Here is a 23519-nt window from a genome sequence, read left to right as displayed (position 1 = left end):
GTGCAAATATTTTTTAAAAGGATATTATTGTTTTGCTTGGCGCCTTTAAAAAGCAGATGCCAAAGACAGTAAGGCCAGGTGAATATAAGATGAGTTAAAACAAGAGGAAACTACAATACAAAATGCAATATTTTAACAGTAATTACCACAGAACAAACACAAAGGCAATAATAAAAACAACAACCAGATGCTCATACAACCGCAGCGATAACAACGCTCCCCTTTTATCCGATTTACGTGAAATGTTCAAATCTGGCAACACCGCAGCTCGTGTGCATCTCGCCATCTCGTTTAGCGACCAAACCTGTGACTTCAGCTCATACAGTATTAGCTTACTGTAAAGACGAACACAGACATGCTGAGGAACTGAGGGTGAATGTGAACGTCTACTCGTTAATTGTTACTCCTGTCAGGTAAGCGCTAAACCCGTTGCGGACATTTAAAACGCTTTATTTTCGTGAATGTTGTCTGTCGTAGTGCTTCGTATTTACCAATACCTACGAGCACATAATTTACCCGACTTTTATGTGCCTCTAAATTTCGTTTTAGCTTAGCTTGTTTGCGGACAGCTCCAGCTTTAGTACTGGATTCCGCTTTATTTCACGGTTGGCCGTTAGCGAGCATTTCTGGCCTCATCGGTTTGCCGTAGCAGCTGTTGCTATGGCGACAGCACTCTGTAGAAACTTCCTGAACTTTAACGCCGCGGACACACTTTCGAGAACCACGCAGCTAAAACAAACAAAACGACTGGCAAATCATGGCCTCTTGCCTCGTTCCCGACTTCCCGGCCGTGATGGCGGCTCTGGAACATTTAAAGGAGCTGGACAAGCAGCTGAGAGAGGAGGGAGTCCCGTTCGCACCTGAAGCCAGCCTCCACTTCACGGAGATAACGGCTGCCATCACCGAGCTGGAGGCGAACAGGCGGGCTGCTCACGAACATTTAGAGGTGGAAACGATAGAAAACAGCAAGCTGAGGCACCAGATTAACGGCATACGCGAGCGAATGACCGAGGAAATAATGACAGACATAGCGGCAGCCCGGGCGTCCAACGCTGAGGAGATAGAGACGCTCCGCAAAGAGCTCAACGCAGCTTCTCAGCTCCAAGAAGAGACCATGAGGAGGCATCAGGAACTTCTGAACCAAAACAAAGCGCTGCAGCCAGAGCGAGAACAGGTGAAGGCTGAGTATGAAGCCGTCATCGCAACTCTGAACGATCAAATCACCCTCAAATATAGCTCGCAGATACAACTGGATCAGACACGGGAGCGGACAGAGGCGATCAAGTCCTGCATTGCTGCTGTGGACCGGGATAAAGTAGCACTGGAGCAAAGCATGGCACTGGAGAGAGAAGCTTTCTCTGTGAAAAACCACAACCTGTCAGGAGAGGTGGACCAGGCCGGGGAGACGATTAAGCAGCAGAATCAAGCGATCAGGAGGCGCAGAAAAGAGCTGGACAGACTCACCAGCAAGAAACAAGAATCTTCTGACCATCTGAATGAAGTTACAGTTCACATGGCCAAGGAGGAGAGCAACATCCGAAGGCTGACAGCGTCTCGGTGCCAGTGTGAGAAAAAGCTGGAAGGGGAAATCCAAAAGCATCAGGAGCTGAGGCAGCAGAAAGAAACGCTGAAGAAGGAGTTGCGTGAGTTAGGGGAAGCCTTCACACTTGCAGTCCAGCACCTTCAAGAGGAAATCACCACAGCTGAAGGTAAAATAGAAGATGGTCGGGCATCAAGGTTGCTCCGTCAAGACGCTTTGGTTCAGATCTGTGAGGTGTTCAAGTTTCGGCACCGTGAAGAAACCGAGGTGAGGGCTGAGTATCTCAGTATGTTGCAGCAACTGGAGCGGTCCAAGCTGCAGCTGGAGGAGCGCATTGCTTCCATTGTCAGACACAGCAAGGAGATCAAAGAGATGGAAAAGCTGATCGGTGAACTCCTGGAAACAGACACTATCAATAAGCGTTTGTTTGAGAGGAATCAGGAAGAGCTATGCGAGAATGTGAAAACAGAGAAGAAGAACATCAGCCATTTAGAGGAGGAGAGGCGCCAGCTCAGTCAGCTCCTGGAGGAGGCGAACAGGAAGCAGGAGGAGTACGTGGCAAAAATGAAGTCTGATACCAGCGACACCAGGAGGAGATATGAGGAGCTGCAACGAGACGAGGCAGCGCTCCAGCTGAGACAGCCCAAGAGCTCGCATGATGGTTTACTGATGAGCCATATTAACCAGTCTGAGTTAGAGTACAGACAAATAGAGAGCATGCACGAGCAGGAAATCCAGCAGTTTGCCACAGAGGTTGAGAGTATCACAAAGAGGAATGAGGAGAAGCAGAGGGAGGTGGAAGGGAAAGAGGAGGTGCTGAAGGAAGTGGAGACTGAGTGGAACGAGGCGCAAGACCGGCACGAGAAACTGAAAGCGCACGCTTTTGAGCTGAATAGGAAAAAGATTGAGCTGGAGATGTCGATTAAGCGGCTGAAGGAGAAAACCAGCATCCTGCTTCAGCCCAAAGAGCAACTCAAGTCCGAGCTGGAGGAGCTGAGAGAGCACTACATGGACATGCTCGACAAACAGGCCTCAGAGCTGACGGCCGTGGAGGTGAGCATCTATAACAACAATGTGAAACTGGAGGAGGTCAACATGGAGAACAGCAGAATGCATCTCTGTATCAGACAGATGACAGAAGAGGTGAGCAGAGCCAAGCAGCACAAAGACCGATACCAGCAGGAGTTCCAGCAGTTCAACCAGGACACTAAGGCCTTGTTTGAGAGTTTACAGGAGGCCTGGAGGGAGGATTTATTGGTAAACGCAGGAAAGTCAATGCAGAGATGGTGTCCTGTTAGAGTCGATAGTTTCTCTGTTGAACCATCTGAAGATCAGGAGACAGGAGTTAGGACATGTCAGCACACTCCTGCACCAACATATGCTGGACTTCAGCAAACATCTGGGAGATAAAACAACAGTGAAACAGCAAAGCTGACTTTATACAGAATACAAATGGCTTTCAAATGCTCTCTTTCTGTGCAGTGGAAAAACAGATACAGTTCTTTAAGAGTGTTTATGTAGTCCCACAACAGGTCATAAATTTAGCACTTTACTTTGGAGCTTTGAACATTTTTGTTTCATTGTCTGTTGTAACACCTTCATGAAATTCCCTGATTAAACTATTGCACCTCACCCACTGGTTTGTTCTTCCGTGTGCTGGAATAAAAACACAAACATACCAAGGCTCATTTAAACCAGTTTCTTTTGCTAAGGAAGGAACAATAATGCAACAATTTCACTGATTTTGAGAGCGTTCTACCATCGTCTGCAACATGCTTTAAGTCAAGAAAGATAAATGTATGCATGCTCTGTATTAATAGGGCTTAATTAAAAGTAATCTAGATTATCCGGATAGGGTTTTCCACTGGCATTAATAGAGGGTGCAACAGCCAATGTCCTCTAAAAAACTCCTGGCCATGCTGCATAACACACTATAGTTGCCATTCCCTCAGTTAATGAGAGTCTTCTTCCTGCGACGTTAACAGCAGGAGCTCAGATGCATTTACTGAAATAGCTCGCTTATAACATCACTAAAACCAAGCGTTATACAGTCAAGGGGAAATTAACCATTTTTTCAGTGTTTTGAGTTAAAACAAATTGAAAGACACATTCCAGGGGCATATAAGATTTTATTTAGTTCACTGAAGGGGGCACAATATGGTGCCTTTCAGTATATATGACATTGACATGATGAAAGATCTGTGTGTGCAAGTGACTGAAATGTTACTTTAACTAGAAATACTTTGAATTTGAAGACAGAGTTGTGAAAATTCAAGTCTTCATGAGACAATTGATTTTATAGTTTTTGCAATAGCTATGTGATTTATTTTATCATAATTTTTTTTATAATATGTGAAGATAAACACAGGCACTGTTATTCTAAACTGAGGGTATGATATCCTGTGTATTTGTGACTTTGGTGATATGTTGAATTTCTTGTATTTGAGGCTTTTTCTTTTTGTTGTTGCTGGTGTTCTTTTTTGTGTCGTTAAGACATGTCACATACAGACCAAATTAACTAGATTTGCAGTCAGTGGAATTCATTTAGAGGTGGAATCTGGGATGTTTGGTGCAGCTCTTGTGTGAGTATTAATAGACACTGTGCTTCCTGTTTGGTTAACTGCATTAAATTTGCTCAATGCCTTGAAGAAGACACGAGCTGTGGGCATCTTTTAGTAGTCCACGTAGGACATGCTGATTTAATAACCATTTTAATCAGTCCTTGTTTTTCGAGAGATTTCTTCCCCAATGTTTTCACTTCACAAAGCAAAGCAATGATTTTGCCAAACTAAAATAGCAGAACAACCCATTTCTTGTTCCATCAGTGTTTTTGAGCAACCATATCAGTTTTCAGTGTTTTCTAGTTGGATCCTGGGAATGATAAACACTTATTTTTTCTTCTTTTCAAGACTTCCCCTGTATGAAATTTTGGTGTGAAAACTCGTCTTACTACAGCAGATGGCAGAAGGGAACCAGGTTTCTGTTTGCCTGTGACCTTGCCTTGCAGCAGGAGGGTCAAACAACACTTCCCTCTGAACTGAAGCGCACAGACTCATGCATGTAGAGGCACACAGGTCTCAGGACTCACACTGGTCAAGCTAGAGAGTGGAACACAGACCTCAGCAGCTGAAGAGTTGAAGTTGAGAGCCAACCATCAGTTCATTCCAGTAAGAAGGTAAAGCTTCAGAAAAAACAAAAGGAAACTTTGCTCTGAACTAACAGCTAACGATACTGTAGCTGCCGGTTCAGAGCAAGTTAAGGAGCTCTAACTTTGCTCTGAACCGACAGCTACAGTATCTTTAGTTTTATGGTGTGGTCAGAAAATATTAGAAGCTGTTTGCTATCTTTAGCATTCCCTCTGTTTCAATGTATCTGCTTATCTCCTATATCAGGGCTGTGGTTGATGTCAAAACACAAGCTGTTCTGTTCTGAGATGTTGCATCACAAAGCACAGTTTGTACAGCACATTTTGTTGCTTTTGTCGCAAGAAAATATTCTTGATGATTGTGACTTAAGTTCAGCTTAAGAACATGTGTTTGTTTATCATTGGAAAACCTGGTTTGTTTTCTTAATGTTTTGTAGTTTTACAGTCAGCTGAGCTTAAAACGGCTTCGCTTTGGGATGTGAAAAGTTTTTAAGGCACAAGTTTTTAATGGATCAAGTCCAATTAGCTTTGTGTGTTCTGAGTTGTAACTGATCTTTTCAGTGTAATACCAATTACAACTTGATTATTCAGGTGAAATATGCAAAACGCACTATGTTCAGACTCTCCCTGATTTGGAGATCTTCCTCTCAAAGCTAAGAGTCCCAGGTCCTTTCATAATTCAGAAAAAGTAAAGGAACCAATCAAGTATCTAATACTTTTAAATAGTAACATTCTGCTAATATAATTTTACACCATTAATGGCTTTGAAAAATGAGAGAAAACAGTGTTGCCACCCAAAATGCAGATCAGAGGTGTGGCTGACTTAATTTTCCAGAGTGCAGGACAAGGAAATCTTTAATTTTATTTCTTTGTTTTTGACAGAAAAATATTGTTATAATAACCAATAACTCTGTGTAAAAGATGGATGAAGAAGATGTTTAATGACTTAAGATGGGAAGGATAGCCGGTTCTGATATCATATTCTGCAATGGCCCAGTGCTTTTGTTCAATTTTAAATGGATTTTCTGTATTCTCACATACTGTTCACACTTTTAAACAAATGCCACTTTTAACACAGACTAAAACATTGACGCACCAGTCTGGGTAATACTGCAAGCTAAGGGCTTTTTGGGGCTCTGAAAATACAATACAATGCAAGACACAGTGTGTGATCAAATCAGGCTAATGTGGGTCACATCTTCAGATAACAAGTTATCACTGTCTTCTTTACTGTCACTGATTAACAGCTCGTTTGACGGTAATCAGCAGGATTGTAGTTTGTGTTTGCTCAGTTTAACAGCTGAAGGAAGCTGCCTGTCTTAAGGCAAAGAGTAAAGTCACACACTACACGTAAGGTGCCCAAAATATCACACTGATGTACTTGCTAGTATGTCTGCACATGTATTACTGCGAGACTTAACACATACGCTAAGATTCTTACAGGTAAGACCCGGCTTTAATGGATTTTTAAGTGCACTGCTCGCTGTAATTCTGATTCTGGCTTCACTCCCAGCCTTTACTTACATTGTGTGGCAAATGTAAACAAACTTAACAGTCATTCAGTTATGTGAAACTTTTTTTTTTCCCCCAAGCCATACCAATTCACAGCTTTGGTCCAGACAGAAATATGCCAGAATTGTTGTTGGGTTGTCATCGAATTTAATTCAGACCCCACGTCCCCTCCAATAGATTATCACCTTGGTGATACAGAGCATTGTCAGGTCAAATTTGTAAAATTACTGTTGAGCACTTTGATTTTTGAGCAAATACTGCAAACCATAAACCTCATGTGTTTCATGTTAATTGGCAATTAGCATAACAATGACAACAAGAAAAGCACTTGGAGAGCGCAGTGCTCTGCCAGGCTGCTCAGTTGTTGTATGATTTACGACAGATAAGTCCTGATAAGTCCACAACGTTGGATTTGTAGTAGGATCGCAATCGTGATCATCAACAGGGAGCTGAATTACTGTTCACTTGTTGTCATATGATGCAGTGCCACTATCTCGCAGTAATACAGAAATCTTTAACAAATCCAGACTAGAAAGCCGCATCACTGCCAAATCTAATCAGTTGGTTTTTGTGTCATTTCTAACTTTCCCCGAAAATTTCATCTAAATCCATTTGTCCATTTTTAGTAATGTTTGCACACAGATAAACAGACAAATGTACCCTGATCGTCACATAACTCTGCCATGTTCGTTTTCGGAGTCCTAAAAAAGGTGAGAGAGAAAAGTAAAAACAAGTACTGCAAGTTGAGGAACACATTTTGAAAATTACTTAAAACAAGGAAAATGTATACAGTACATGAAGATTAAAAGTGACTGTTTTTGATAGAAGACGCTTCACAATTTGTGCCAGGATGTACAAATATGAGTCATTTAAATGTGCAAATATTCACGGTACATGTGTAGTGTCAAAGATAATAGTCCAGGAAGTGGGGATTTTGCAGTACTATAAAATGTAGTGTCTATGGGACCTGATAAATGTCTGACAGCTACAGACGAGTATAGATTATTCTTGCGGCGTAAACATTTCCATCGTCATTGCTCAGTTTACATACGCATTAAAGAAATCATACATGACTTTCTGAAATGCTACCATTGCTAGAAAAATCATATTATTTACAGACATCATGCATTCACACTCAGCATGCAAACATTAGTCCTATCAGATGGAGCCCTGTAGTGTTGGTTTGTTCACGCTAGTGGAATGGTTGAGTAAGGCTTAAGACACAGAGTAAATGCATTTAGTTGTTGAAGCATGTACACAGACCTCTCCAAATCACAAGAACACCATTCATGTATGCTGAGTTAAACCCCAACGAATTTACCATAAAGCTTCATGGATGATGGAGGCAAACGGGTCAGATTATCGAGGCTCAAAAGTAATGAGTTTAACGAAACATTAGGAGCTGAAGGTTAGTTTGTTGCTTCCAGCTTTTTGTAAGTGGTTTTCCTCTGGATGTATTAATTTCCTGCAACACCAGACAGCAGCAGGATCCATATGAGCATCTCCAAAGAGAGAGAGAGTTGTATACATTTACGTACAACAGCAGTAACCTTGTGAATTACTTCATATTGTAAATTATCCCTGACATGAATGAAGGGATCGGTCAGGATCTAACACTTCACAGATGAACTGTCACACAGAGAGTCAACAGTTTATAAGCTACAGTTAAATCATTTGTTAAGCCTTGAGCCTAATCAAGGCTGTCAGAATACAGATTTAACTGCAAAAATCTGTAAATATATTTCTGGTTGTATCAAGTTTTTTATGACCAAGACATTTTGGCTTTGCTGTCTCTCATAAGAATGTTAGCATTGTTGTGCACATGGGTGCTTCCTATGACTAGACGATACATAGACCTATCATTAAAGTAGCTACCAAGATGTGGCAACAAGTGGCCAACCAAAATGACGGCACATTTTTTTGTACCATAAGTTCTGTAGTTAGAAAAAAAATCACCACACATTGACTGAAATCATAAATAAACTATTGCTTATTTGCCGTTTGTAAAACGTGTTATTAGTTTAGGTGTCACTCCTTGATCCTTATAGCTCCATCCGGGGCAAATGACATGACAAATTTCTGACAAGTAAAACTAAGTGCTACCTGTAAATGACAGATATATTCATCATTTGCACTTTCGCCCTGTATTTTATTGAGTGGCATTTTACATTATAACTTTTCTGTATTTTTTCCTATGATTAGTAAATCAGCAATCAGGAAAAAATCTGTCAAATGTGTATGATGATCTGCTGTATATGGCAGTGCCAGCAGGGAAAGATGTGTCACAAATAGACACAGTGAAGCCGTTTCAGCTGCTCTCAGACCCACACTCACATGCACAAAACCCACTCGCATATTGTAATGAAGCAGCTGACCTTCAATGTGGAAATGTCAATGTGCCACTGAAGGATACAGTGACACTCTCACTCACTCATACATACTGTATACACACATTTACAAACAATCACATCTCCTACACACAGCCCAGTGCACCCGACCACCCCACTAAAATAAATCATTCTGCCTGGAGCCACAAGACTTTGTCCACAGGATGTGAGTCACTGTAGCATGCATGCACATTATCAGCAAAGGTTCAGTCTGTTAGTAGTTTGTGGTTTTGCTGCTTTCAAAACATCCTCCGTACTGTAGAAATAAAATATCGCTCATGATAAAAGTCGAGGTCTTGAGCTTACAGACATGAGTCACCACTCACAGGTCAGCAGAGCCTCCAGTTTTTTATCACAATGCTGTCCAATCGGTACGTCAGAACACTGACGTCAAAGCAACAGCATGGAAAGGAAAACACTCCTCGCTCTTTGACTCTATTCAGCTGGATTAAGGGGATTTACAGATAGAGGCCTGATATGGATTTGTCTCTGCTCATAAAACATGGGAATTCTTTGAGTATCTACAAGTGCAGAAATTTGTCTTTTATGTATTCCTAGCACAACCAGTAGCTCAGACAGAGCTCTCTGCAGAATACTCATGATGATTCCTTATTTTGATTCTGTGTAGTCACTCAAGCATCCACGTTGATGTGCTGACATGTTTTTAGTGCAGAGAAATGAAATGTAGGTCTTTATTAGCATTCTGTTGATCTCACCTTCATAAATATATAATAAAGAAAGCAAGCAAAACATGAAGCTGCACTGAGAGCCATCGCACTGCATAAAGTTTATAGCAGCTGCCCAGGACCCTGCACAGGTTTCTGCTCACATCCTGACGAAAAATCTGTCACTCCTCACAGCAGGCCACCAAGGATGCGTTGTTTAGGTAGAGGTGGTGAAAGACCCAGAGTTGTAGGTGTTTTTACAAGGGCACATGTCAGTACCTGCTGGCCACAGTCTCCTGTTATGGGGGCTGTAGTGAACCAGGCCTGGATTTGGTTTATGCAGCAGAACTTTGTGTTTTCGTTATATTATTTTTGAAAGCTAGCCGCTGAATATCTTGGGGTGGCACACAAAAGTCATAACTTAGATTGTTAATGATAAGTGTTAGTTGATTTGAGTTAATTTTTTTTAAGCGATCAAAAGTATATTACCAAATATGGTAAAAACAGAGGACAAGCATCTTAGGAAATGTGTTGTACAATAGCTGTAGCACCTGGTTGTGCCACCAGGTGGAGCCTCTTATTGTGACACTGTAGCGAGTTGAGGAAGTGGTCACACAGACTACCAGCAGTTCTGTGTAGGCAAACGGACAGCATTGTTGGAGTTTAGTTAGGACGTGGCCACCATGAAAAAGTCTTTGATGCTTAATGCATAATAGCCAGCGTGCTAGGACAGCATGGCCATGGCCTTGTGTCTGATAATCTACACTACTGGAGCGATTTGTGTTGAGTGATTGCGTGACCTGTTTCAGTGCTTGCAATGATATCACTGAGTTCATTTTGTGTTACTGATTAAATGATTGTTGATTGAAGGTTGCCCATTACTGCTTACGTAATGGGCAACATGGTGAGAGTTAAGAAGTCACAATGATATATATGGTTCGTTTTTTAGTGAATGTTACTGGTCCTGCAGGCGCATTTAACATTTTGTTACTTTGGGTTGCCAAAGTTCAAGGTATTTTTGGCATACTGTATTTGACACATTATATAGTGGGACGTTTTTTCTGACATACTGCACTAATATAGTTTAGTTTTATAGATCTCTGAATGAAGCCTGTGTGTCCCGTGCTGTCTAATGGGACACATGGCAGATTGGCTGCTGCTATCTGAAGTCCTTATGGTTTGTGTCTGAAGGAGCATTTATAGATGCAATGCATCACAATGCTTCCTAACATCGGACACTTGATGCTCACATTCAACCATGTCACAATGGATGATTAACAGCTGCTTCCAACAAAAACCAACACATGCTTCAAGCTTTTATGGCTGTTGGCTGCATCTGATTGGATGACACTTAACTCAGAGGCTGCCTGCTCCTGGATTTCAAACTGGACAAACATGGCAACTGGCTTGTAAACTCTCTCTTTAATGCCAAAACAGTTCACCAAAATGTGTTTTTGAAACATTCAAGGTGTGAATAAGCCATGTGGTTGCTGAATCTGTCTTCATTTAAAATGAACAATTCTTGATTTAAAAGCTTTTCTTATGTTTCCAGAGCTGTCAGATCATACTCAATGCTACTGATTTGTATAAAGTAACCTAGACGTCAACTTTGTGTATATTCTACAATTCTACAGTTTCATTTAGCAGACGTTTTTATCCAAAGCGACATACGTCTGAGAGTAGATGTGTGTCACTTTGGTTAAAACTCGCAGTGCTGTCAGCTTCTCTTCACTCATCTCATTCTCCATCGTTGAACAGGATATGGTATGTTAATGAGGACCAAGCAAAGCAATGCCTCATCTCTCAAAGTGAAAGCAGAATGCATTGTAGTGTTGTTAAATAGACAATAAATGGGCAGCATTAAATTGATATATCCTGTGGACGTGTGCCAAAATAGTCATCAAAATGCTTTCACTTCCACTAGAACACCCTATTTGCTTTAACTGAAATTTGGACAGTGGAGTTTCAGTGAATGAACTCAACCTATCAGATCTGAATGTGGACCCCTTGCCCCCTCTTGAATGCGTCCCTGCATAGTTTGCACCCAGTGCATTTAAATAAAACTATCGAACAACCTTCATGTTGTGTTAATGAAGGGTCTTCCACCGCTCACTCACTGACAGTGCTGACAGTTTCTCATCACTCATCTCATTCTCTCTTGTTGCATAAGGCACATGGTAGTTCAGAGGCCAAGTGCAGAGACTGTGGAAAACAGCAGGAGTGCTGTTTCATAAATGTAAAGATTTTCCTATTTGTCACGATACAGCCTAATATACATACCAGTCAAAAGTTTAGACACACCTTCTCATTCAATGCTTTTGATTTATTTGCATTATTTTCTACATTGTAGATTAATACTGAAGATTAACACTTTTGTTTATAACATAATTCCATATATATTCTTTTATAGTTTTGATGTCTTCAGTATTAATCTACAATGTAGAAAATAATCAAAGATAAACCACTGAATGAGAAGGTGTGTCCAGACTTTTGACTGGTAGTGTATTTGTTATATTTATCCTTTTATAAATGTCTAAAATTTTATGCCCTCAGTGTTGTGGCCATTATTCTTATTCAAACTGTAGATAAAATGACCAGCTTTGATTCCAAACCAGGATATTAGTAAGTTTTGTTTTATGAATTTGGAAAACTACAGTATACTACACGGAAAATAACACTGTCGTGATGTTAGTAAAATGTAATCAGACCAACGTGGGTGCTGTTACACCATGCAGACTGGGGAAGTAATTGTTGCAAAACCCTCACATGCACATTCACTCATGCACTGACTGTTATGTAGCGAATGAGTAGAAATCATTAACATACTAAACCTTATAAAATTACCTATCCTCTGCTTTGTCCTTCCATTTCAGAGTGCTCTTGCGAGGATGTGAAGCTCAGTATTAAAGCGAGGGCGTGCCAAGTCAGTATAATGAATCTGTCAGTCATTTGTCTGCCACAAAGCCAACTTGTGTTGAAAGCAGCGGTTTGGATTGCGCAGTGTATCCCTCTCTCCCTCACCACCACATGACCTGTAATACTCCATATGGCCTGGTGACGTCTATGCTTCCTAATCTCTCTCTCCCTCTCTCTTCCTCCCTGAGGCTTTATAGGCAGCAGTGAGAAGTCAGATTTCTGCATTCACACACAGACAACACATCTGTTACTGTTTTCTGACGTAGTGAAAACACTTAGCTTCAAATCGCTGACAGCTAAAAATAAAAGAAGACAGGACATTTTACTGAAGTGGACAGTGATGGAGACTATGGGTAAGAGGCAGCTATTCTTTTTCTTATTGTAGATGTTGGATGTTTGGATGCTTAGTAGACTATATATACACTGGTGTCATTTTACCAAAGCCTATCAGAGAATGAAGGTGTCGAAGTTCTGCATATCTGATGGTGCAATGGAGCAGAGTGTGGGAATCTAATTACCAAACTAGCTGTGGTGGCATGTATGCAGATAAACCATGTTTGTGTTGTTATAACATATCAGGTGAAACAGTGACTATGTCTGTTCTGATTAATCTGAATGCACTGGATTTAGTTTTAAATGTATAAACGAGTACTGAACACAACTTAAACATCCAGTGGTCAAAGTATATCTATCACATCCTTTTATAGTCATATAGTTCTGGTCCAGGAGAGAAACCCGGATTTGTTTGATAGTGCAGAGGTCACTCAGTTCTGTACATATTAGCACTCAACATTTTTATACAGATCCGAAAGACTCAGTTTTTGATTTAATGTGTCTGCAGCAAGCAATGAACTGGAACATAATTGATTAAAGTACTCCTGCTTTTAGAACATTTAAGCTCAAATCTGACTTAAATTACACAAACATTTGGTTGTTGTTGTTGCAGTTATCTTGCTGCAAAGGAAAACAGTTAGCATTGCATTTAAAACAATAGTGTAATTAATATTATTTAGCAACTGCAGCTTTTGGATTTGCATAGACCTAATGTCTGTTGGCAAAACAAACAATCAGTTTGACCCACTTCAGTTTGGCCTACTGCAGTTCAGTGTTGCCAAACACAGACACCATGTTAAATAGTCATGGAGGTACAAAGTAGACGAACAGATGGTGTCTGTGCATGTGTGTGTTTATGTGAACACATGCCACGGTGCTTATTATCCAGCAGGGTGTGGCCTCTGCAACCTATGATTTAAAATTGAAAGTTGCCTCCTTTCAGTGCTGTTGTATTGAAAAGACCAACGATAGGAATAATTTTAAAGTCGCTATAATAAAATTTTAAGATCATTAATGGATCAGATCACTGCATATGTGGAAGGTGTTGCTTGTAAACCCTGATCAATATATAAAAATAATCCATCTCTGCAGCTCCCCTTAGCTTTATGCAGTTGTAGCTCTTTTTCACTTTAAGCTCATTGTTTGATTCGTTCTCACTGCTGCAGTGGTGGAATGTCACTAAACACATTTACTCATGTAGTACAGATTTGAGGTATATGCACCTATCTTTTCTTTTGATGGCACTTTCTTCTTCTACTCCTTTAACTGCATCTAAGAGGGAAGTATTTCACTGCATGTACACTTTTGCACACAAAATGTATGAAGAGCTTACAAAACAGGATACTTTGTAGGTAATTAAACTAATCAATGGTTCATACAACCTGAAATCATTAGTCAAATAATCAGTTCACTAATTGGCAGAAAATCTGCTATTTTAGTACCTTCTCATTATTTTCAGATATTTTAGAGACCAAGCAGTCAATTGATTAATGAAGAAAAAAATCAGTAATCTTAGTCTTTTCCTTTCGGCTTTTCCCTTCGGGGGTCGCCACAGCGAATCAATTGCCTCCATCTAACCCTGTCTGCTGCATTTTCTTCTCTCACACCACCTACCTTCATGTCCTCTGTAGCCCTATACACTGCAGTCAATTCCGCCTGAAATTTCTACTGAAGTTCGCTAATATCCATCCATCCATTGTTTATACACCGCTTTATCCTCACTAGGGTTGCGGGGGTGCTGTAGCCTATCCCAAATATGGGACGCGCAGCGCGAGGTGCACGTTCACGAAAACTAGCTATTTGTGGATTGTTTACTGATTTCAAGACACGTTTTGGACAAAGTATTTTACTGGCTTGTTTTGTCTGGATGTCCAAGGTTGGATTATGGCTGTTTTTTGTGGAATATTTTCATCTGTGACTCGTTATGAGCCTTCAAAGGTAAGTTGTGCTGTTTATGTTATTTGTTGTTTGTTGGAGAAATGTGTTTATATTACCCGCTGTGGTAATCACATCTGAAAGTGGTTTTTACCGGCGGATTCATGAGAATCTAAGCTTTCCATGGGTGTATAGTGTTTGTATAATCGCGTTTGCAGCTTCAGACATTTAAAGAAATGCTTATGCAGATCTCACAGTGTCTCGCGGGCGGGCCGGTGAAGCGCAACGGGTTAACCACATCCATAAACCTCCTCTTTGGTCTGCCTCTAGGCCTCCTGCCTGGCAGTAGGAAACTCAGCATCCTTCTACCAATATATTCACTCTCTCTCCTCTGGACATGTCCGAACCATCTCAGTCTGGCCTCTCTGACTTAATCAGTAATAATAATCCATATTGAAAATAATTATCAGTTGCACTGGTTTTGGATAAAATAGTTTGAAATGACCTCTCGTTCAATCAACTGCGACAGTGAAATTCTGCTTATACATTAAAGTATGAATACCAGTTAGATTTTCAATGCTGAAAGTTTATTTGTAACAGAGTAGTGAGCTGGTATTAGCAGTAGAATACAGTGTAACATTTAGCAGCTGTATCAAAACACAACTAAAACAGTAAAACAGTGTGAATATTGGATGTGCATTCATCTAGTGTCCAGAAACAACAGACACACAGAAGTGTTCAGCAAAAACATCTGATGTAATCTTAAAAAGTAATCGTCTGACAAAAACTTCTTGTTAAAGCTGGTTTGCCTAATTTCTACACATCTGCACATTAGTCAAATACACAAAACTTTATGTCCGTGGTGAAAGCAGAAGTATGACTTTAAAAAATTTTAGCAGTTCTTGGAACTTTGATGTCAGAATTTGCGTCACGTAGACCCTAGTGGACCCTTTTGTACTTGCAAACGTGATACAGACTTTGAAAGCAGATAAATAATACTTGTTGTATGTTCAAGTTGCCATTGAATGCAGTATTAGGCCTACATGTAGTCAAACGTTAAATCTTGGAAAGTAACAGGACCCAACCAGGACCCGACTACCACATAAACTGTGAATTTGAACCTACAATTTATGTGGTTAGTCGGGTTGTGGTTGGGTCCAGTTAAAAAGAGATGGAAGGTAACAGGACCCAACCAGGAACCCATACAGGTCCAAGGATGAATCCCAGATGCTAGGACCCTTAAAGACCTCTGATCCACATAAATAACAAAGTAGCCCCTGTCTGCTGGACTGTAAACAAGCAGCTGTATGTTGCACTTACGCTGTAACAGTAATGCCAGCCTTTACAACTTGTTTTCGCGTTGATATTAATTCACAGTATCAGATCTGCTTACCCCATATGAGCTCACAGGCCATCTCAGGTCAGCTGGTGACTAGGTTCTGAGTACTTTTTCCATCTGGGCTCTCACATTTATCTGTTTTTTCTTTTTTTTGATGTTCTTTGCTTTTAAGAAAATAGCTTTTATATCAGTGGGAACTTTTTTGGCTCATTTATATTTGTTTTCTTATTGTGATCCTTTTTTAATCTCAAAAAAGGATCACGTGCATTCGTGACGCTTGATACATATTAATATTGCCATTGCCCTTGAAAAGAAAAAATATTTCTTGCAATTTCAGGTTTGAACTGATACATAGTAAAGATCAAGATGAGATGTGGCAAACAATGTGTTATCCACTCCGCTAAAATCACTCTTTAGTAGTAATTAGGAAGCACAGTCTTATTTTTAGCTCGCTTTAGTGATTCAGCTCACATGTGAGCCAACAGATGTTGTTGAAGGAGGATAAAAGGTGAGTAGAGCTGCAGCCTCACTGTCATTGTGGGAGTCAAATCAGAAACACTTTAGTTATCTGGTAAGTGTTTAAAAAGCAGGGATTTGTCTCCATTATGCTGCTCCAAATGATGAAGCAGCAGTGACGTTTGAGGTGGTGATATCCTCACAGTAAAAAAATCATCCGATCTGAGCATTTGGAAGGATTTTGAAAACGGCACCACCTGCTCACCAGAGGCTGTGTTTGCCATAGAAATAAAAACACAGATGTGTGTTCGCTTCAGTTATTAACGCTGATGTAGTATCATCATTGACTGTTGAATTTTCTCCATCCTATCACTGCCTCATAATCCCTGTTTTTCCTCCTCACAGTGTGTCCGATGGGTGGAGGAGCCACCCGGCTGTACAGAACCCTGACTCAGACCCTCAGCAGCACCAGCTCTCCTTTGCCCCTCCCTCCCTCCCACCTGGACCCTCACCAGCCTGCAAACACAAACCTGGATCCAGATTTCTGCCAGGTTGCCCTTTCTCTTCTGTTCTGACTACATTTACCTTAAGGAAGTGATTTCATGTGGATAAATGTCTAAACGTAAACATCACGTTGCCTTGCAGGAGCAGACAGGGTCTCCTTTATGTCGCCCTGATCCAGTGGATCTGCTTCGACAGTGTCAGGAGGCCCTCAGGGATCGACCAGCTCGCTTCCACAGGAAGCTCATCTGCCTGAGTGATGGAGACAGCACCTCCAGCAGCCCCATCAGGGTGATGCAGTGGAACATACTAGCCCAAGGTAGATTCCCTTTACACTGAACACTGTCTGACACCACATCACCAAGAACTGTAGGCTCAGATGCTTCTAGTAACAGATATAAGGCAAGTTCAGTGAGCCATGATGATAAAAGCACTTAAATCATACACTCGTCCTTATTCCTGGTCATTTTTTCACACATTCTGTGTAATTTTAGATATCAAGTCTCATCTGTTTGTCTGTGTTTATTTTAGTAAAAGCTAAACCTCTTTAACCCCCTAACCTGTTTGCAAGTCTAGAATGTGTGCTGTCTTAAAAAAAATCACCAAAAGGACAGTATTTGTCAGAGCCAGAAACTGTAAAAACAGACACATCATCAGATTTTCAGCTTTCTGATGCTCCTTCATTCTGCCAAGAAATTATCTGAAAATCACTTTATTTTACATTTGTTGTTTTAAAAGTCACCCAAGATAAACCATTTGCACTAACTGTGCGAAAACTAAGAATTCTGCGCTTATCGGCACAACCACAGAGCCATGACTGATTCAGCTGTGACAAACAGTCATATGACAAAAAAATCTGACTTTTAGGCTGAACTAGAGGCTGTCTTTACACAGAGCAGATAGGAGACACTTATGGAAACAAATTTTAAAAGAAAGAAGTAAAATATCTTTAGTATGTAGGGTCATCAGTTTTTCCAGTGCTGGTAACACTCATGGGCACTTTGAAAAATGTTGTTCATCTTGTTCCTGGTTTTACAATTTCTTGTAAAACAAATAATCAAAGAACTTCAACCTGTTTTCTTTTTTCTGTGATTTATGACATTTTAACTGTGGCATACTGCGCAAAAGAGTTTCAAAGTTCTCTGTACAACCAGCCATTGTGTGCCGTTTCTATAAAGGGGCAGTGAAATAGTGGCAGACAAAAAACATCTAGAACCTGCTTGGGGGTTCAGAAGGTTGGAGGGCAAAGCGGAGGCCACATATGTGCTGTAGAGTCACAGCAAAAACCCAGTGAAGGCTGTAATTACATCACGTTGAGAAGTGAACGTAACATTGTGTAAAGACCAGTGTATTTTTAGTGCTCTGTCTTGTTCTGAATTAGGATAAACTCAATTTAAATTAAATATATAAATCAAATAGATAATAGAATATGGTATTATTGATTTTCAAAAGCAAACTCAAAGATGTATAGATGAGGCTAGCAGTGGCAGCAGCAATGTGAGCACATGTGGGAAATTCAGCAGTTTATCACGGGTGTAACATGATTGCAACACACCACAAGGCGGATGTTACATCAGTAACTTGTACAGTCTATGGTTTACACCTGCTCCTGCTGCCCTCAAGTGGCCAAGAACACCTATAAATGCTGATTTTATTAACACCACCTCTACAAATTTAGTAGCAATTATTAGCTCAGGATTTGAACATATCTTTTCAAGAAAAACTGCCCAGTTTTGCAATGCTGAAATGTGTAGAGATCATTATGTCAAAGTCTAAAAAAATGGCACATGTTGAGCTCTGAGATATTTGTAGAGCAAGTAGTCATGGGCAGTTAGATACCTGCCTATGACAAAAGCCACGTACAGCTTTGGAAATTATTATTAGGACACTACGATCAGTGTTTTCTGTCTCCATTTGTGGTTTGAGGTACAACTAGACTGTTTTCTCCTTAGAGTAAATCTGACAGTTTTTTTCCTCATCCCAAGCCTGTTAGAGACAGCTCTCTTCCTGCATCACTCATCGTTAAGCATCAAGATCATCGTCATCTTGCAATTTTGTTGATTTTAACCCTTTAAGCTTCAGTCAATTCCAGCCGTTTTCAGTACAAAAAATCGCTAATATTCTATTTTTAAATAAAAAAAATTACGAAAAATACGGGGAATATTGGACGCGCATCGGGAGGTGCATTTCCTTGAAAACGACCGATTCGGGGATTTTATACCGACTTCAGGACATGTTTTGGACAAAATAGTTTACTGGCTTGTGTCATCTGATGTAAAAGGTTGGATTATGGCCGTTTTTTGTGGAATCTTTTTTTTGTGTGTAATAATAAACCCGGAAATGTGAGTCGCACTGTGTGCTTTGAAGCCGTGTATAGAGAACGGATGGATGAATATTCGTTTTTGTCGGACAAATGTGTTTTTCTCACCCGCTGTGGTAATCGCATCTGAAAGTGGTTTATACCGGCGGATTCATGAGAATCTAAGCTTTCCATCGGTGTATAGTGTTTGTATAATCGCGTTTGCACCCGTCGGACATTCCTGAAATTCCTATGCAAATTAGTAGGTGTACCGCCGGCGGTACACTGAAGCTTAAAAGTAATAATGTGATGTCAACATATGATCCAAATTAAAGCTCATACATAAAATGGTGGTTTTAAAAAATGCTATCTAATGTCAACATTGAAATTTGTAAAGGTTCGAAACATTGAGATTTTCTTCACGTCTACTGTAATATACTATAATTATTTAACCACTATGATAAAATTCAAACAAAATCTTCAGTGTTTAAAGCCTGTTGTGTAGACTTTGTAAAGAAAACGATAGGTGGTTCAGTAATCATTTCCAAAACTGTACTTATGACCAGACAGCTGTATCAGACCACCTCTAAAACATGTAGCCATCAGTGTAGTACCATCCAATAGTGATTTAAAGAGGAACCAGCGGCAGCGTGTCAGAATAAGTCTGTTTTACAGCAGCTCATTCACAGTTTACTGAATTTAAAGGATCTGCTGCTACCATCCTGGTGCTCCATAATAAAGAGCACCTTCAGAGCTTCTGGTCTTGGTGGGTGTGAGCTGTTTGAGAGGACCAACAGCTTCTTCGGCAAAGGTGGCTCACTGGCATTAAGCTGCATATCTCATGATACTTGAAATGTACTGAAGTCAGATTTCATTCTTTGTTTCTCCTCTCCTTCAGCTCTGGGTGAAGGACTTGACAGTTTTGTCCAGTGTCCCCTGGAGGCCCTCAGTTGGTCCAGAAGAAAGTACCTCATCTTGGAGGAGATCCTGACCTACCGACCTCACATCCTGTGCCTACAGGAAGTCGACCACTACTATGACACCTTCCAGCCAGTCCTGGCAGGCCTGGGCTACAGCAGCCACTTCTGCCCCAAACCCTGGTCTCCCTGCCTGGACGTGGAGGGCAACAATGGCCCCGACGGCTGTGCGCTGTTCTTTGACCAGTCACGATTCGAGCTCCTGGACAGCGTGAACATACGACTCTCCGCCATAAGGATTCCAACCAATCAAGTGGGTAAAATTTCATGCGATTCTCACATAAAAATCCACTCAGACACACCTCTAATCCGACGCTTTCTTGCCACAGGTTGCCGTAGTGACCACGTTGCGATGTCGGACCACAGGCAGGTGTTTGTGCGTGGCCGTGACCCACCTGAAGGCTCGTTCTGGCTGGGAGTGGCTCCGCAGCGCTCAGGGTTCTGATCTCCTTCGCCACCTGCAGAATCTAGTCCAGAAACACTCCAGTGGACCTGCAGGTGAACCAAACACCGACATTCCTCTGCTCATTTGTGGAGATTTCAACGCAGTGCCAACAGAGGAGGTGTACCGGCGGTTCGCCACTTCACCTCTCGGTTTGGACTCGGCCTACAAGAAGCTCAGCCAAGATGGTCTGACAGAGCCGGAGTACACGACGTGGAAGATTCGGCCTACAGGGGAATGTTGTTCCACTCTGGACTACATCTGGTACAGTCAGGACACGCTGAGAGTGGACGCTGTTCTAGATATGCCCACTGAGGAGGAAATCGGACCAAACAGGCTCCCGTCCTTCAGCTATCCATCCGATCATCTCTCTCTGGTTTGTGACTTCAGCTTCAAGGAGAAGGACTGAGAAGGAGGCGAAGAATGAAGACACGAGAAGTGATGTAGCTGTGGAGTCGAGTTTGGATCCTGGTGCGGTTCACTCCACAAGAAGGGAGCCAGACAGGAAGCCACATGAAACGGTGAAGACAAAGACAGGAGGCCGAGATACCGGAGTGGAAAGTTTAATAACTGTGACTGGACTGAAGAGTCGGGTGATTTAAGACACTAAATTTACAGAGATACACTCTGTATCAGCTACCTTCCCCATACTACATGAGTGTTTTCTGAACCAAGTTACCTTCAACTTCTAAACTCAAACTGCACACAAATGTACTTTTTTTGTTCTTATGATTTTAAAATCATCCTTACATCAAACTATAGTCAGTGTTTGCTTCACACTGCCAATGTACTACAGATTGTAAATAAAGTGTTTTGCTTGATGTCTGGGAGGTTTCGATTGTTATTACCATTTACTATTTCTGACTATGCTCTTGTCAGTTTGCAAGTTACTTATTAAGGGATTTAAAAGGTTGTTTCCAAGAAAAGAAACAATTCTCGCTTACCTATAGTTGTATCTTTCTATCCATATAGTTTTATTTATTCTGACATTTCTACTTCACCTCAACTTGCTTTAGCACGGGGTGGGCAAACTTTTTGGCTCAGGGGCCACATTGACTTTTGAAATTTGACAGGATTGGAGATTAATATGAATTACATGTTAAAGACAATACTGACAAAGTAAAAAATACTCGCATTCAGTTTTAGTGAAGTGTTTTTGGTCACCCTTTATTGCCAGCGCATCAAAGTCTGGTGTCAAAATTTCTTCAAGAAACTTAATGAACTGACGATGCTGAAGCCCTCTGGCTCATATAAAGTTAACGAGTTTTATGACTGACTTCACGACATGATCAAGATGCAAAACAGACTTACAGAGCGCTTCCTGGTGGATTGTGCAGCGTAAGAAAATCACATCCAGCTCAGGGTTTTCCTCCTTCACCTTATCCTGGATTCTTTTCAGGGCCCGACGTTTTTCCTGTCGAGATTGCCGATCCATCCTTGGTGACATTGGCGAGTTTACATCACGGCAGCTTCCTCCTCATGACCCAGACATCCTGTCCTACAAGTCCTCTCCTCGTGTTTTCCCCTTCATGGTTTCCATGGTCAAAAATTCATCCGTTGTCTCAAATGTTCATGAATCCCTCTAATAAAAATTAAAAGCTGAGCAGTGTCTTTTATGTCACTACTTTCGTCCACTGCTAACGAATACAGCTCGCAAATAACTTGCCTTCGTGCTTGACTCTTGAATCGTAGTTTACAGAAAAAAGTACTTTCCTGAGTCTGTAAACTGGCTGCCAGCCTCTGAGCCGTAGCTGTCCGTTCTTGCGCTGACTGGTTGCTAGCGTAGTTAGCATGCTTCGTGGAAAAGTGCCGGCTGACATTGTATTCTTTAAAAACCGCAACGGTTTTATTACAAATAAGACATACAGCCTTTGAATGGACTTGAGCGAAAAAAATATTTAGCAGTCCGTTCTTTCTGAAACACTACACACTCACTGTCGACTTTTCTTTGGTCCACTCATTGTTACGGCAGGGCTCAATGCAGCTTCAACGTAGAAGAAGAGAAAATAAACCAACAAAGGTCACTTGTGTCTGGAGCGCGCCATCTAGTGGTGTCAACAGAAACGTCGGGTACTGCAGGGGTGCAGCTCGACTGTCTTGAATGAATGTGGGCTTTACTGTAATTTCGTCAATTCTAATATTGACAAAATAATTTCGCGGGCCAGGCTGCATAGTGACGTAGTGGTTAGCACTTTCGCCTTGCAGCAAAAAGATCCCTGGTTCACGTCCCGGCTTTCCAGGGATCTTTCTGCATGGAGTTTGCATGTTCTCCCTGTGCATGCGTGGGTTTTCTCTGGGCACTCCGACTTCCTCCCACAGTCCAAAAACATGCTGAGGTTAAGTGATTACTCTAAATTGCCCGTAGGTGTGAATGTGAGTGTGAATGTTTGTCTAGCGCTGCGACAGACTGGCGACCTGTCCAGGGTGTCCCCTGCCTTCGCCCAAGTCAGCTGGGATAGGCTCCAGCGCCCCCTGCAACCCTGGTGAGGATAAAGCCATGCATAGAGAATGGATGGATGGATGGATATTTCGCGGGCCGGATTGAAAAGCCCAACGGGACGTATGTGGCCCGGGGGCCATAGTTTGCCCATGCCTGCTGCTTTAGCGGCTTGAAGACACGAAAACTACTTTTGCAATTCTTTGTTTGTCCTGTTTTTATTTACAATCTGTTGAAACATTACTGCATGTGCTTTGTAACTTCCATTTTTTCATTTTCTTCCACCTATCCAGAGTCAGGTTTGGGTGGCAGCAGAATAAGCAGGTCATTCTGGACATCCTTCTCCTCAGCAATGTTTTCCAGTTCCTCCTGGAGGATCCTGAGGCCAGCGGGTTGTACTACAAATGGTTTAGTGAGGTATGTTGAGCCTTAAGCCTTTTCAGAGTTTTCAGTGTCAACCTCCTAGATCATCATACTCACTTATGCAGCACTTCACTGCTAACTGTTCAAAGTTTAGGATTTAAATCGACTGTAAGAAGCACCACCCTTTCAATAATTTGCTTTGTGATTATACTCTATGAGCTGTACGTTAGTAATCCCACTGAGCAAATCCATGCAGCTGCAGTAGTGCACAATGTGTTTGGGACCCAACACGTATTCGGTCGGTCGCAGAAAATGCATTAATATGTTATTGT

The 23519-nt window shown here is 41.4% G+C and overlaps 2 protein-coding genes across 2 annotated transcripts; both read left to right on the top strand.

Moving 5' to 3' along the window:
• Positions 1 to 425: 425 nt before the first annotated feature.
• Positions 426 to 3172, top strand: ccdc175 (coiled-coil domain containing 175). The gene has a single exon (XM_022197545.2). It carries the CDS (start codon positions 758 to 760, stop codon positions 2948 to 2950), a length of 2193 nt encoding a protein of 730 aa, XP_022053237.2. The 5' UTR covers positions 426 to 757; the 3' UTR covers positions 2951 to 3172.
• A 9195-nt stretch (positions 3173 to 12367) lies between these two features.
• Positions 12368 to 21208, top strand: noctb (nocturnin b). The gene is made up of 5 exons (XM_022197547.2): positions 12368 to 12518; positions 16574 to 16719; positions 16814 to 16988; positions 19867 to 20198; positions 20275 to 21208. Exons 1-5 carry the CDS (start codon positions 12506 to 12508, stop codon positions 20794 to 20796), a joined length of 1188 nt encoding a protein of 395 aa, XP_022053239.1. The 5' UTR covers positions 12368 to 12505; the 3' UTR covers positions 20797 to 21208.
• Positions 21209 to 23519: the final 2311 nt, after the last annotated feature.

Source organism: Acanthochromis polyacanthus, chromosome 3 (genome assembly GCF_021347895.1).
Source record: "Acanthochromis polyacanthus isolate Apoly-LR-REF ecotype Palm Island chromosome 3, KAUST_Apoly_ChrSc, whole genome shotgun sequence".
Taxonomy (NCBI): Eukaryota; Metazoa; Chordata; class Actinopteri; family Pomacentridae; genus Acanthochromis; species Acanthochromis polyacanthus.
This window is presented reverse-complemented; position numbering and strand designations above follow the sequence as displayed.